The 13263-nt window shown below is 41.4% G+C and overlaps 1 protein-coding gene across 1 annotated transcript in view; it reads right to left on the reverse strand.

The window, feature by feature from the left end:
• The window catches only part of CTNNAL1 (catenin alpha like 1), a 63475-nt gene that overhangs the window by 25664 nt on the left and 24548 nt on the right, over positions 1–13263 (reverse strand). Inside the window, exons 3-7 of the mRNA XM_023242544.2 lie at positions 10385–10572; positions 8616–8735; positions 6457–6546; positions 5285–5455; positions 1516–1716 (exon numbers count right to left, since the gene is read on the reverse strand). Coding sequence (XP_023098312.1) covers positions 1516–1716; positions 5285–5455; positions 6457–6546; positions 8616–8735; positions 10385–10572 — 770 coding nt within the window. The remainder of the gene's footprint in view (positions 1–1515; positions 1717–5284; positions 5456–6456; positions 6547–8615; positions 8736–10384; positions 10573–13263) is intronic.

Below are 13263 nucleotides of genomic sequence, written 5' to 3' on the forward strand. Positions count from 1 at the left end.
AACTTTCTGTACTTATCTTACCCCTTCCCACATTTTTCTACATTGCAAAATTCTTGCAGGCAAAGATTTTATCTTATTCATCTTTAGATTTCCAGTGCCTGGCATATAAAAGGCACTCAGTAACAAGTGCTGAAAAAAATGAATGGATGAACAATGGTTCTGGCATGCAGAACCAGTGATCGGAGTGCTTGTGAAATATGGGAAAGGTGTTAATTGCAAATGTAAGTATTGATAGACTTGGATTTCCAACAGAGAGAGCACTTTCTCAAAGAAACTCTTTATATTGACTTTTGGGTTTAAAATTTAACACTGAAGCAATCTATACTTTAGATTAGATATCACAGAGGTATTTCAAACTAACCATAAAATAATGCTTTTAGCCCTGACACCACTCTAGGTTAATTTCCCTGTTAATATGAGCATTTGCACTGTCATGATGCCAAGGAATGTAAGAGAAAACCTTGATTTATGTCTACTCTGCATTGATAAACCAATCTTTACAAGAAAGTCAACTGCTGCTTCACTCTCTGTGCTCATCCTTCTTCATCTTTACTGCCAAAACTTTTGTTCATGGCTTTCAGATTTGTTCCATCTATGCTGTATGTTATAAACCATGGTAAACACTTTTTTTTGACATACCCTAGGTCTAAGAAATGAACAAGTGGTGCCAGAGCTGAGTCTCAGGCTTCCACCTTTCAATTCTGTAACCACTCTCTACAAGAGTCTGGATACACACTTTCTGTGTTGTCCCACTCTGTCCATCTTTTTTTTTTTTTTTTTTTTAAACCCTAGGTAAACTCTACACTATGTATGGGGCTCGAATTCATAGCACGAGACCAAATGTCACAAGCTCTACCGACTGAGCCAGCCACGTGCCCCCAACTCTGTCCATCTTTACCACTCTAGTCCACATAGCATCCCAGGCTTTATGCACACCAGCAGTCTAATCTTCGAATGGTTGCTCACCAATCTTTGACCAGGAATTGGGGCAAGGGTGAAAAATCTTTCACTTGCTAGTGGATCTACCCTTGTCTTCACTGCTTCTAGACCTCAATAAGTTTTCTAAATTGTCGTCTCTATAAATCAACTGTCCTCAGAGTTAAGAACTGTGCACGTGTGAATGGCTCTGGCAGTAAGACTCGGGTCCCAAGAACTTGTAGGTGGGGGTCTATCCCTCTGCTCTTCACTCTGAAGCATTTTGGGGAGGAGTTTTCCAGAGGTGCATTTGGTGGACACGGGGGGACTATGGGATGAACTCGTGATAGTGATGGTGGTGCAGAATCCAGGCTGGCCAGCATGGAAACTGAGAAACAACAGGCCCAGAAATGTCAAATACTGTGAGCACTGGATGGGAGGGGCGCTTTGGCCAAGGGGTGGGGAGAAAAGACATGAGATACCCTTGTCCTGTTCCAGGCCACAGTCATAATCCTGGTGATTACGTTAGCTTCCACAGTGCTCAGAGCTTTAGGGAAAAGCTAACGTATAAGATTCACTTGGTCGAAAAGAAGTTCTTACACTTTGAATCCACACAGAAATCAACTGCCGCAGTTCCAGCCTCGCCTGAGTGGACAGTTCCAAGATGCGCTCCCTGTGCTCATGGCTGGTGTAGGCAGAATCAGTAAAGTCCTCTGTGCGCTCCAAGATGACTTCCAAAGTCGCAGAAAGATTCTCTTTTGACTGAAAATAAAGATTCTCCCGAAGAGCTTCAATGTTCATCTGAGAACAAAAAGGATACACATCTATGAGACAATATTCCCACCGAACCAAATGGGCTGTAATTTTTAGCAGTGCCCAGAGAGACACTAGCCATTTCTTCGCTGGTCTGAGGGCTCAGGGGAAATACAACCTCTAGTGATGACTCTGTTCTCCAGTACACATTGCTCAGGAGCCACCAGCGGCCATGCAGAGACTCACTGCGATGGCTGTTAATACAACATTCCTAGGAGACCAGTAAACGCTAAGGCAGAAAAAGCATTATCGTGTAGCAACTGGTAGGAAAAACAAATCAGCTTGCAGGTAGAGAATGTGCATCTGAGAAAATGCTGAGGCCAAGTCCTGGAAGATGCTACATCCAAATACTAACTTGTGCTGAGCCCAGGGGGAAAGGGTGTGGAGGGTGTGGGAATGGCAAGGGCTGCGAAAGGCATCAGTTTTTCCTTTCTCAATTCAGCCAAACTCTCCTAGGCGCCCAATCTGTCTCTACATTTTGTCTTATGTCCCCAACAGCACCTCCCTGACCAAAACATTCCCCATCATTCTCTACCTGTATAATCTTTATAAAATGGAAAGTTTCTGATATTGCCAACTCCCTCTAATTGACATCTCACCACCTCTAAAATTAAGCCCAAATTTCTACTGCATAACACAAAATCCTCTAGGGTCTTGACTTTATAGATGTTTCTGACAGTCTGTCTCACCACCCCCAACTTCCCAAACAACCTGTCACTTCAGCCATCCTGTGCTCAGAGTTTCCTAAATATGCGACTGACACATGCTCACTGGCACAGTCTTTCTCTCTCAGCTTTCTACTGCCACTCTGCCACTCCAGCGGCATTTAACCTCTAGCCCATGAGATGTGTCGCAGAAACAACTTGGGCCAAGAGGTGATCCATGGTGATGACCATGACTGTGGTCATAATGAATGTGCTGATAAGGATAGCTTACACTTGTTTAGCACTTTAAAGTCCTTTCATAAATATAGTTTCCAGATAATCCTTACATCTGACCCATTTTCACATGACCCATGGAAATACCCAGATTTGGAAATGCCATGGGTGGGGAAGAGGGGGCTGGCTTGCTTTTCCTTCTCCTCTTGGCCCAGGTTGTCTCCAGGAACTACTCCATCCTAGGTAAACAGCATTTTTTTCTTTTAAGCTAGGAAAGAACATGGATAAAAGTGACATATGGAATTAACAATAAGCCTCTGAGATTTAGAATTTAAACAGGATTACAACATAAAAATCAGTCATGTCGACCACACACCATTTATGTTTAAGATTTTTGATTCTCCCTTTTGAGAAAACATATATATGCTTTTATTTTTTTTTTTTTAAAGTGTTGGAATTTCTTTTTTTTTTTTTTTAATCTTTTTTTTTCAACGTTTATTTATTTTTGGGACAGAGAGAGACAGAGCATGAACGGGGGAGGGGCAGAGAGAGAGGGAGACACAGAATCGGAAACAGGCTCCAGGCTCTGAGCCATCAGCCCAGAGCCCGACGCGGGGCTCGAACTCACGGACCGCGAGATCGTGACCTGGCTGAAGTCGGACGCTTAACCGACTGCGCCACCCAGGCGCCCCGAGAAAACACATATATGCTTTTAATAGCAACTTAGGGCCGCCTGGGTGGCTCAGTTGGTTAAGCATCCGACTTTGGCTCAGGTCATGATTTCGTGGTTGGTGGGTTCAACCCCTGTGTTGGGCTCTGTGCTAACAGCTTGGAGCCTGGAGCCTGCTTCAGATTCTGTGTCTCCCTCTCTCTCTGCCCCACTCCTGTTCATGCTCTCTCTCTCAGAAATAGATAAACTTTAAAAAAATTTAAGAAAAATAGCAACTTAGTTTTTTCAAAAGCTATTCATTTACATGGTTTCATAAGATTTGTCCACACTCACAGTACTGAGCATAGTAATGCAGCTTCCTGCTACACATGATACTCTCCATCAGAAAAGAAGGTAAGACGCCAAAAAGATACCCACTGGCCGTGAGACGGAGTCGCTCCAGAATGCCTGGCGGTGAAGCGGCAGCCAGAGCAGCTGGCAGCAGCCACAGGCACAGCACTGCCAAGTTAACCTGGAGCCGAAGTATGGCACCAAGAGGCAAAAGACCTAGCTCTGGCCCTGTTTGTTTCCCTAATTATCGTGCAACCCTTAACAAGATGTCTCCTCCCCCCCCACCCCCCCGCCCCTTCAGCCTTTATAAAAAGAGCAATAAAAACTCTAAGAGAATGACTGATCTTTGTAGCTTCTTTCCCCTCGGAAAGAGAGGGCAGGACAGGCAGCAAACTCACAGGTATAACCTGAAAGGTCATGGACTGTGGGATTCGCAAGTCCTGGTTTAAAGAGGGGCTCGGCCACTTACTAGCTTTCCTCCTCAAAAACATGACGATAATAAAACCCACCTAAGAGGGAAGTTAGAGATTAAATTAGATAATTTAACGAAGAGAATGGCCCCTAAAAATAACTGTTCTTTCCATGCCTTTCTTTCACCCCATGGTCCTACTTAGACCTTCACGCAATTAAAAAGATGAAAGAATTCCATCCTCGTTGCAGCCCTTAGCCTATCAGACGACTTCCGAGGGCCCTGTCAGAGAGGGGGTTGTGCTCGATGATGTCCTAGGCCCCCCTGATGCAGCCCCTGCTCTTCCACAGAGAGCGACTTCACCACCTCTCTGACTTCCCCTGAGAAGTTCTGCCCCAAAATAGCAGGGACTCTGGGTCACACTGCCCGGTTTCAAACCCGAACTCTGGCACTTCTAGCTGGCAAATTACTTAATCTCTGTTTCCCAGTCTCCTCAACAGTATAAGGGGGATAATAATAACTGCAGTTCTTATGAGGATTTTACAGGCACATACATTTAAAGCATTCCAACAGGACTGGCACAGAGTAAGTGCTCAGTAATACATGTTAGCATGTTTTAGTGTTCATTTAGAAATTTTAATTAATGGGGCGGTGGCCCTGTCGGTAAGCATTAGACCCTTGATTTTGGCTGAGGTCACGATTTCACAGTTTATGAGTTGGAGCCCTGCGTCGGGCTCTGCACTGACAAATCAGAGCCTGCTTGAGATTCTGTCTCTCTCCTTCTCTCTGCCCCTCCCCCACCTGCACACATGCACACATGCTCTGTCTCAAAATAAACTTAAACAATTTTTTTTTAATTAACAATACTATTAGTACAGTCTCAAAGTATCAACCCTAGAGCCCAGGGAAGAGTAGAGATTCCAGCAGAAATGATTTGCTGTCGGTCATCATCCACGGATAGAACAGCACTAACTCAAAAAACTGCGAACGCCCTTCTAAACAGAGGATAGGAGTCTCCCACTGAACCAGACAGCCACACGGGGCCAGAGTAGTGACCATAACCAGTGTTCTTTGTACAAACTACGCCACACCAGATGTTACTGAACATTAAGTTTATACAGAGTGGCACTGTCTGAAAGGAAAAATATCTACTTTTGTGAAGCGTCTATTCTAAAACAGCATGCCAAAATACGGATACTATATCTAACGATGTTCCTTTGACACGGAAGGAAAAAAAAAAAAAAGAAAATACACTCTCTCGATTCTTACCTTGAATTCTTTAATTCCAGTAAAAATACTGACAGATGACATGTCAGTCTCTCCACTTGGTTTGCAGTCAGTCACGATTTCAATCACCTTATCTAATGCCACTTTCATTCGGTCAAATACTCCTTCTTTGTTTTTATGCGCTGATTCGCAGTTGGGATGCCTGAGACAGGTCTTCAAAACAATTGCAAGTTTTTAAGACATGGCCCGTACCATAATACATAAAATCTTACAGAGAACACGTCATGCTAATAAAAATGGTTCTTTACCAAAATCTCCTGGGTCCCTGGCTCACCCAGCTGCTTCTCCTCACTACAAGTGGAAGCAGGATGAGTAAAAAGCGATAGCAAGGTTAAGTGAAAAAGGCACAGTGCAAAACTGTATCTTTATACTTCAGTAAGTTTACCTAAAATTTGGGGGGAAAAACTATCTTTATCATGATTAAAACTATTTTAAAATGTTGTCTTACATGTGCAAAAACTAAAAAAGAATGAGGAAAAACGAACAAATGTTGCATGACTGTGGAGGCACCTTTGGCGTTTAAAAAATGAGAATGAAAACTCCTCATGGGCCTAGATGTGAACAGGGCCTTCCAAGTGGGCTCCAGTGGACTTTGTGGCTTCACTAATCCTAGGCTAGAGTGAATATTCTGAGCAGAAAAGGCAGTTCTAAATAAACTGCTAACGAGCTGTTTACTAGTTCGTTCTTGAATTGTACCAATTTGCTGGCCAGCTGCTGTTTGGAATTACAAGCGCTCAATTCACAATTTTGTTAAAAGGAGAATAAGGCATTAAAGGTATGAATTGACAGAATAAACAAATTAAAGGCTGAATTAGTACTCCACTGTTACTCAACAGATTCTAACTCGCCTAGCTTTTTCAAGAGCACGTGTGCTGGCTCCCCAATGAGACTGGCAAACCCTGCAGAGGCAGTGACAGTGTGTGACAGGCCCGAGTCACAGCACCCAGTACACCATCTTCCGCTCGGCTGCTCGCTCAAAGCTGACTCACGGATTAACTGCTGTTTGGAACTGGGGAAGGAAGTTAGCATTCTTGCTAAAGAATAACAGATTTGACTGCTGTGGCCTATGTTCTGATTTATCACTCTGATCTTTCTAAAAATGTAAAATACGTAAGTTAGATGCATTTAATCAGGTAAAACAAAAGTGTTCCTACCTTTGATGCTGTGAGAAGCATCATTGTACACTTTTCAAGAACTGCCCTTGCTGCTGCCATTTTTGCCTTTTTCTTCTCATCTTTCAGATCCTAAAAATGAAATAAAATCATTGAACAGTCTAGGATCCTATAAACAATCCGATTTCTTGGAAAATCATTTATTCAACGATAACAAGACTCAGCCAACTAACATTGTTTAAAAGGTGACAAAGTGAAAAAAAAACCAGGATAAAGTTTTATAAAATGTCACCACTTTGATCTAAATACATCAACACGATGTGTGGGAAGAAACAGCTGCCCCTACTGAGGGCAGCAGAGCCAGGGACTGAGACCGAGGGGGTTATTGCCTCGCGGCTCACGCTCTGGTGGCCTGCATGCCAGACATTCTCATGCCTATGTGGACACACCTCTCTCCTGACCGGAAACAACCATCCTATCCTTTACTCAATTAACAGTTGCTTATTAATCAAGTATTTATGGGCTAATATTTCCTTCCAAATAGATACTTAGAAGTCACCTCTTTCAGAGACCATGTCTGATTAATCCCCTCCAAGTATTTATTCATTTCAAACGGAGTTTTATTTGTCCTAAACTTAACCAATATGCTGCTCTGAAATATTCTTAAGACGTTTCTTGGGCATAGAGTTTCTTCCAAGTAGATTATAAAGTCTGAAGCAGGCACTGTGCTTTGAATTTTTTTCTTTTAGTTTCTCTTCATAGAGCCCTTGATAGAATGTGTGCTATCACAGAAAGTACCTAAATATTGTGATCAAATCTAGAACCAAATACTCTCATAATACTTTGGTCACGACCATCTAAATCAGAGGTCAGCAGTCATTTTTAATAAAAGGCCAGACAATAAACTTTTTAGGTTTTCTGGGTCAAATGGTCTCTGAAACAACTACTTAGTTCTGCCATCATAGTATGAAAGCCACCTCTAGACAATATTCAACTAACATGGCTATGTCCCAATAACATTTTACTTATGGTCACTGAAATCTGAATTACACAAAAATTTCACCTGTCATATTAGTGTTTTCATTTGTGACTTGTAAGTCATACATGAACCACATATTGTATGGTGATAACAAATGATAAAAGAAAATGGCATCTCAATCTGTTAGAAGGCTGGTCCACAGGACACAAGAGAAGTCTCCAGAAAATCCAGATGGTCCAAGAAACACTAAGTTAAGCATACAATCCAGCCTGCCACTTTCCAGGCCAATATGCTTCTTCTAACTTCAGCTACAACCAGGATTGTACATGCCCAACGTGATACCCTATGTGACTATACCAAAACATCTCAAGAAGAGGTCATTATATATTTAACCTGCTAACAAGATGAACTCATGCAAGAATACCCCAACAAAGAAAAGTCAACCCTAGATACAACATGCTTTTCCACCTCCCTAAACTTATGAGCTTACAGTCTAAATTGGGGAACAGACCTACAAGAACTAATATCATGGTGTAGGCTGAAAATTACAGGCTCCAAAATCAGACATAACAGAGTTGAATCTGCTAGAAGAGTGACTTGGGAAAGTTTATTATCATCTCAGGTTCTGTTTCCTCAGGTGTAAAACAGTAATAACAATACCTACCTTGCAGGAATGTTTTCAAAATTAAATGAGATCATGTACATTAAGTACCTAATACATAGCTAATGCAGATAAACAATGCTTGAGTTATTACTGGTGATCTAATGTAGAAAACTTACAGAAACAGATCAGAACAGAATAATATATAACAAGTTACAAAAAGAATTAACAAGATATACAACAAAATACTATCAGAATATATACGATGACTCAATTTATTGTCTGAGTCTGGGTAGAAGGTAAAATGTAGTTTCATAGAAGAGGGAATATTAGATTTGAGCCGTAAAGGCAAGTATGACCTTTCTTAGTGTGTGTAGTGAGAACATATTTAACAGTTGTATGTATGCAAAAAAACAAAACAAAACAAAAAAACCCCACAAAAACAAAACACCATGCAGATTTATTTACTTTATCCTGGCTCTTTTATGAAAGGCTTTCAACAGCAAGGTTACAAGTTTAATAAGCAAAGAAACCAACCCAAATGATCACAAAGATCACACCTCCATCCAAATTAAAAAGTATGCATGTATTTGAAGATTTTTGAATGTGGTAAATACATACATTTTGTCTATCACCAGTTAGATGTGCAAACTCCACCATTTCATTTCCAAATTGACTGAATATTTGGACAAACTCTTGAAAGCTATTCACTTTCTCCAGTCTTTCCATAGTTGCAAGAACCTGCAAAACAGAATATTTTATTGTCATGTGTAGATGTGAAAGAGACTGAGATGTCGAGGCTGAGTACCCAGGGAAAAGGAGAAACTGAATTCTAGGGGAAAGCTAAGGAGGAGAAGGCAGGAAAGGAAGAGCCAGAGCAGTAGTGAAGCAGACCCAAAAGTTAACATCATCTAGTGAATGATTTGTCTTTCGGATGGGAAGACTTGGTGTCACTCTGAAAGTTAAAAGGAAAAAGAGTACAAGAAATGCCTCAATAGACAGAGGAGATCATTCATGTAGCAAAGTCTGGAGAAGGTGGAAGTGTGCAGGACGGAGGTAATCAAATCTTCAGAGAACTAGGGAGCGAGGGAGGAAAAAGACGACCCACAGAAGCCTCGAGGTTCAGTGAACCAGAACCCAGGAACCCCATTCTTCCCAAGAAGCGGAAGAAGTGGAAGGAAGGTCACCTGCACTGTGAGGAGTGGAAAGGGAATTGTGGCACTTGGAGCGCAGGAAAACGGTTTGGATGAATCAGGAATTGCCTGTGTCGAATAAATCAGTTGCCAAGAGGCTTTGGGAAGCTGGGGTGAAAGAAGCGAGAAATCTCTAGCAGAGCCAACAGACAATGTTAGGTGTTTTCTTGATATTAGAAGTAAAGTAAGTAAATGTGAAACATATTTTCAAATCCCTTTCTCTAAAATAACACCACTGGATTAGCTTTCGTCAGACCAAGATAGGTAAAGAAAACACAGATATCCTGTGTTTACTTTTTTAAACTGAGGATGTGATGGATGTTTGGTGTGTTAATCTGCCCTGGCAGCTCAGGAAGTGCAGGCGCCTAGGACAGATAAGGCCGATGGCCGCCACTGCGTGGACACTCTTATCTTTCACAGACAGGAAGGTTTTCTCTTGTCCCTCTGGCACTGCCCGGTCTACCTCTCCAAATTCTTTTTCTTTTGAAACTCACACTCTGATTCACTCAACACTCCTCTGGTAGTTTTGTCCTCAAACTTGACTAAGACAACCTCTTCCCTGGCAGACTCCCCTCCTCCTTGCCTAGGGAATCATCCAGGGAAAGAAGTGACTGTACATGCCCTAGCCTCCCAGATGATGGAGGAGCACAACCGTTAGCTGAAGAGACTGGAAAAGTTCTAGGCTGGGAGAGTTTAAATTTATTCTGTAAGCCTCATGATTATCCATTGTTTCTAGGGATACTGCATGTAGAAATTTTGTAGAAATTTGGATAATTGTGGTTTCAGATGACTGAATTTTTTTTCTTAAGCTCATAAATTATTATCCTCTGACTCTGAAAAAAAAGATACTGAGGAATTTGGTATTTTTATCAACTACGTTTCCACTACATATGTTGTCATGGTGCTTGGCTTTTCTTCCTGAATTTGTACACATGAAAAGCTTTAACGAATAAGCTTAAACAAGTAGATAATGGTTTTCTGAGAAGAAATATTATTTGCATCTAAAAGTTCAGACCCAGAACACACATTGTTTAGGACTTATAGGTACAGAAGAAATACCACTTTTAAGCTATAGACAAGTGGAGTTATAAACATTAAAACTGACAAGCATTGCCAAATTACCTGTAATTAACCTAAAAGATACTTTTTGAACAACCCTGAAAGTCACAAGTATAGAAACACAAGAAAGACAAGTACCTTATTTCTTGATGTTATTATCTGCTTAATGACTACTCGGTCTGCCAGCAACAACACTTTTGTCACTGAAGAAAGAAGTAATCTTGCAGCCTTTATAACGCCTGTTTTATCCGTAAAAATTGTGATCTGGCCATCAGATTCTGGGTGATTCAAGCTGCTTATATCTGTAAGTGCTGCAATTGTTTCTCCTAACAAGAAAGGCAAGGGTGAAAAGTTAAATTGGGAATAAGATGCACTTAAATTAAAATCTAGACTTTACTCTTGAAGAGAGATCATGCTCAACAGTTAGACACTGGCTTTGGAGTTTAATTTCAAGAAGAAGAAATAGCTACCCTTTGATGAACACAAGAATTATCATATGAGGCTCCTGAATGACAAAATAATGAACTTTGAGAACTTTGAAAAATTTGTTGCCTTCACCAAGTTTGAAAAATATATTAACGTTTGTTTCCAGTGGTATAGCCAACTACATGATCTAAAAAGCCTCCTGCTCTGGGGCGCCTGGGTAGCTCAGTCGGTTAAGCGTCTGACCATAGCTCAGGTCGTGATCTCCTGGTTCGTGGGTTCGAGCCCTGCATCAGGCTCTGTGCTGACAGCTTGGAGCCTAAAGCCTGCTTTGGATTCTTTGTCTCCTCTCTCTCTGCCCCTCCCCTGCTCACGTGTTTTCTCTCTCAAAAATAAATAAACATTAAAAAAACAAAATAAGAAGAAGGGGGGCGCTCTGCACTGACAGCTCGGAACCTGGAGCCTGCTTCGGATTCTGTGTCTCCCTCTCTCTCTGCCCCTACCCCATTCATATTCTCTCTCTCTCTCTCTCCCTCTCTCTCTCTCTCTCTCTCTCTCTTGCTTTCTCAAAAATGAATAAACATTAAAAAAAAAAGTTAAGGGGTGCCTGGGTGGCTCAGTCAGTTGAGCGTCTGACTTCAGCTCAGCTCGATCTCACAGTTTGTGAGTTCGAGCCCACATTGGGTTTTGTGCTGACAGCTGAGCCCGGAGCCTGCTTCAGATTCTGTGTCTCCTTCTCTGTCCCTTCCCGGCTCACACTCTGTCTCTGTCTCTCTCTCTCTCAAAAATAAGTAAACATTAAAAAAAAGTTTTAAAAAAGTTAAAAAAAAGAAGGAGAACCCAAAGCAGAGCAGTAAGCAGCTGCCATGGCTTTGGCCAGGGGTGAGGAGACAGAGGTGTACTGGGGTAAGGGGTAGGGGTCACTGCACATCTCCATACCCTGAAGGGGCTAGGGTTTTTATGAACACCCACGGAAAAAAGACAAAGCTTTGTGCCCCTTGGGAGGCATCTTCAGTGAAAAGGGGGCGTAGAGAAATGATCCACTGGCAAAGGGAAATAACAATCTAGTTTATCTGTTGGGCACCTGGGCTCTGCATGGGAAAACAATGAAAGCATCTATCCTGAGAACTCAAACCACAGGCTGACCCTGAGACCTGCTGTTTGAATTTATACTTCTTACGATGCCTAGCATACCATGCCCATTGTACCAAATAAACTTCCAACTTCCTTCTAGAAAAAGTCTCTTCTTCACTATCAAAATGTTGCCATCAAAATGCTTTGATTTCTGTAATAGCAATTCTGCATCAATAAAACAATACAAATATATGTTCTCCTTAAAAATAAAACCAGGCTATAATTTCTTCCAAACTTTACGGTTTAACCTAAGAATTTAAAAAAAATAAACTTTCCATCATCTTGCAATGTTCAAGATAATTTTTACATCCTAAGTAAACCTCAGTACATAATAGATTGATTTTCTCACAAAAGTCCCCTTGTCAATATCATTATATACATCCAATAAAGTATCTGCCCATAGGTTAATGATACTGAATAAAAGTACCTGAACTTTCACGGACAGGTCATAGGGTGTGACAGAATGAAATCAAGATTTAGGATAAGTCTGGTGAAAGCACCTGGACTAGAAAGGAGAGACTCAAAGTCAGGGTACTAATGAGGCAGCTATGTCATCGGTGGGTATGAAGTAGTAAGGATCTTGCAAGGATGGCAGCCATGGGAATATAAAAAAGATGATTTGAGAGATACCAAGGAAAGAAAATATAAAATTCGTACCTGAACAGTGATAAGAAAAGAAGGAGAAATGAAAAACAAACAAACAAAAAAAGGCTTCGAGTTTGTGAACCTAAATCATTTTTTTTTTAATCAGAAAGAAGGTCACAGAAAGGGGTATGATAAATTTACTTTCAGACAACAGGAATCTGAAACAACACAGGAAAACCCAAAGGATAAGCCACTAGATATGTATTGGTTACATATCATGACAACAGCTGAAACTCTACTAATAAGAGGAAGTCTGTGGTAGCCAGCCTCCAAGATGGCTCCCAAAGTTCCCCACCTCCTGGAATCTACATCTTTGTGTGGTTTCCTCCCACATCACACCAGGGTTGGTAGGGTAGAAGTGATGGTTTGTCACCTCCAAGATTAGGTTTTTAAAGACACTAAGGTAGCCATCTTGGTTGCTCTCGCTCACTCTCTCTGTCTGAGGGAAGCCAACTACCATGTTGTAAGTAGCCATTCCTACAAAGAGGCATAGATAAGGTGAAACTGAGGCCTCTGGCCAAAGCCAACAAAGAAGTAAAGCCTGCCAAAAATCAAAAGAGGAAAGCAATAGATCCTGCGGTCCAGTCAAGCTTTCAGATAGCTACAGGCCCAACAGACACCTTGAGTACAACCTCATGAGAGACAGTGACCCAGACCCAGCTGGCTAAGCCACTCTCTGACTTCTGACCTTCAGAAACTATGTGAGGTAATAAATGTGGTTTTAAGTTGCTAGGTTTGGGTTAATTTGTTACATAATAGGTTACTAATACAGTTTACATAGCAAAATATACAGAGGAATAGAAAGGTTAGAATTA

Source organism: Felis catus, chromosome D4 (assembly GCF_018350175.1).
Source record: "Felis catus isolate Fca126 chromosome D4, F.catus_Fca126_mat1.0, whole genome shotgun sequence".
Lineage (NCBI taxonomy): Eukaryota > Metazoa > Chordata > Mammalia > Carnivora > Felidae > Felis > Felis catus.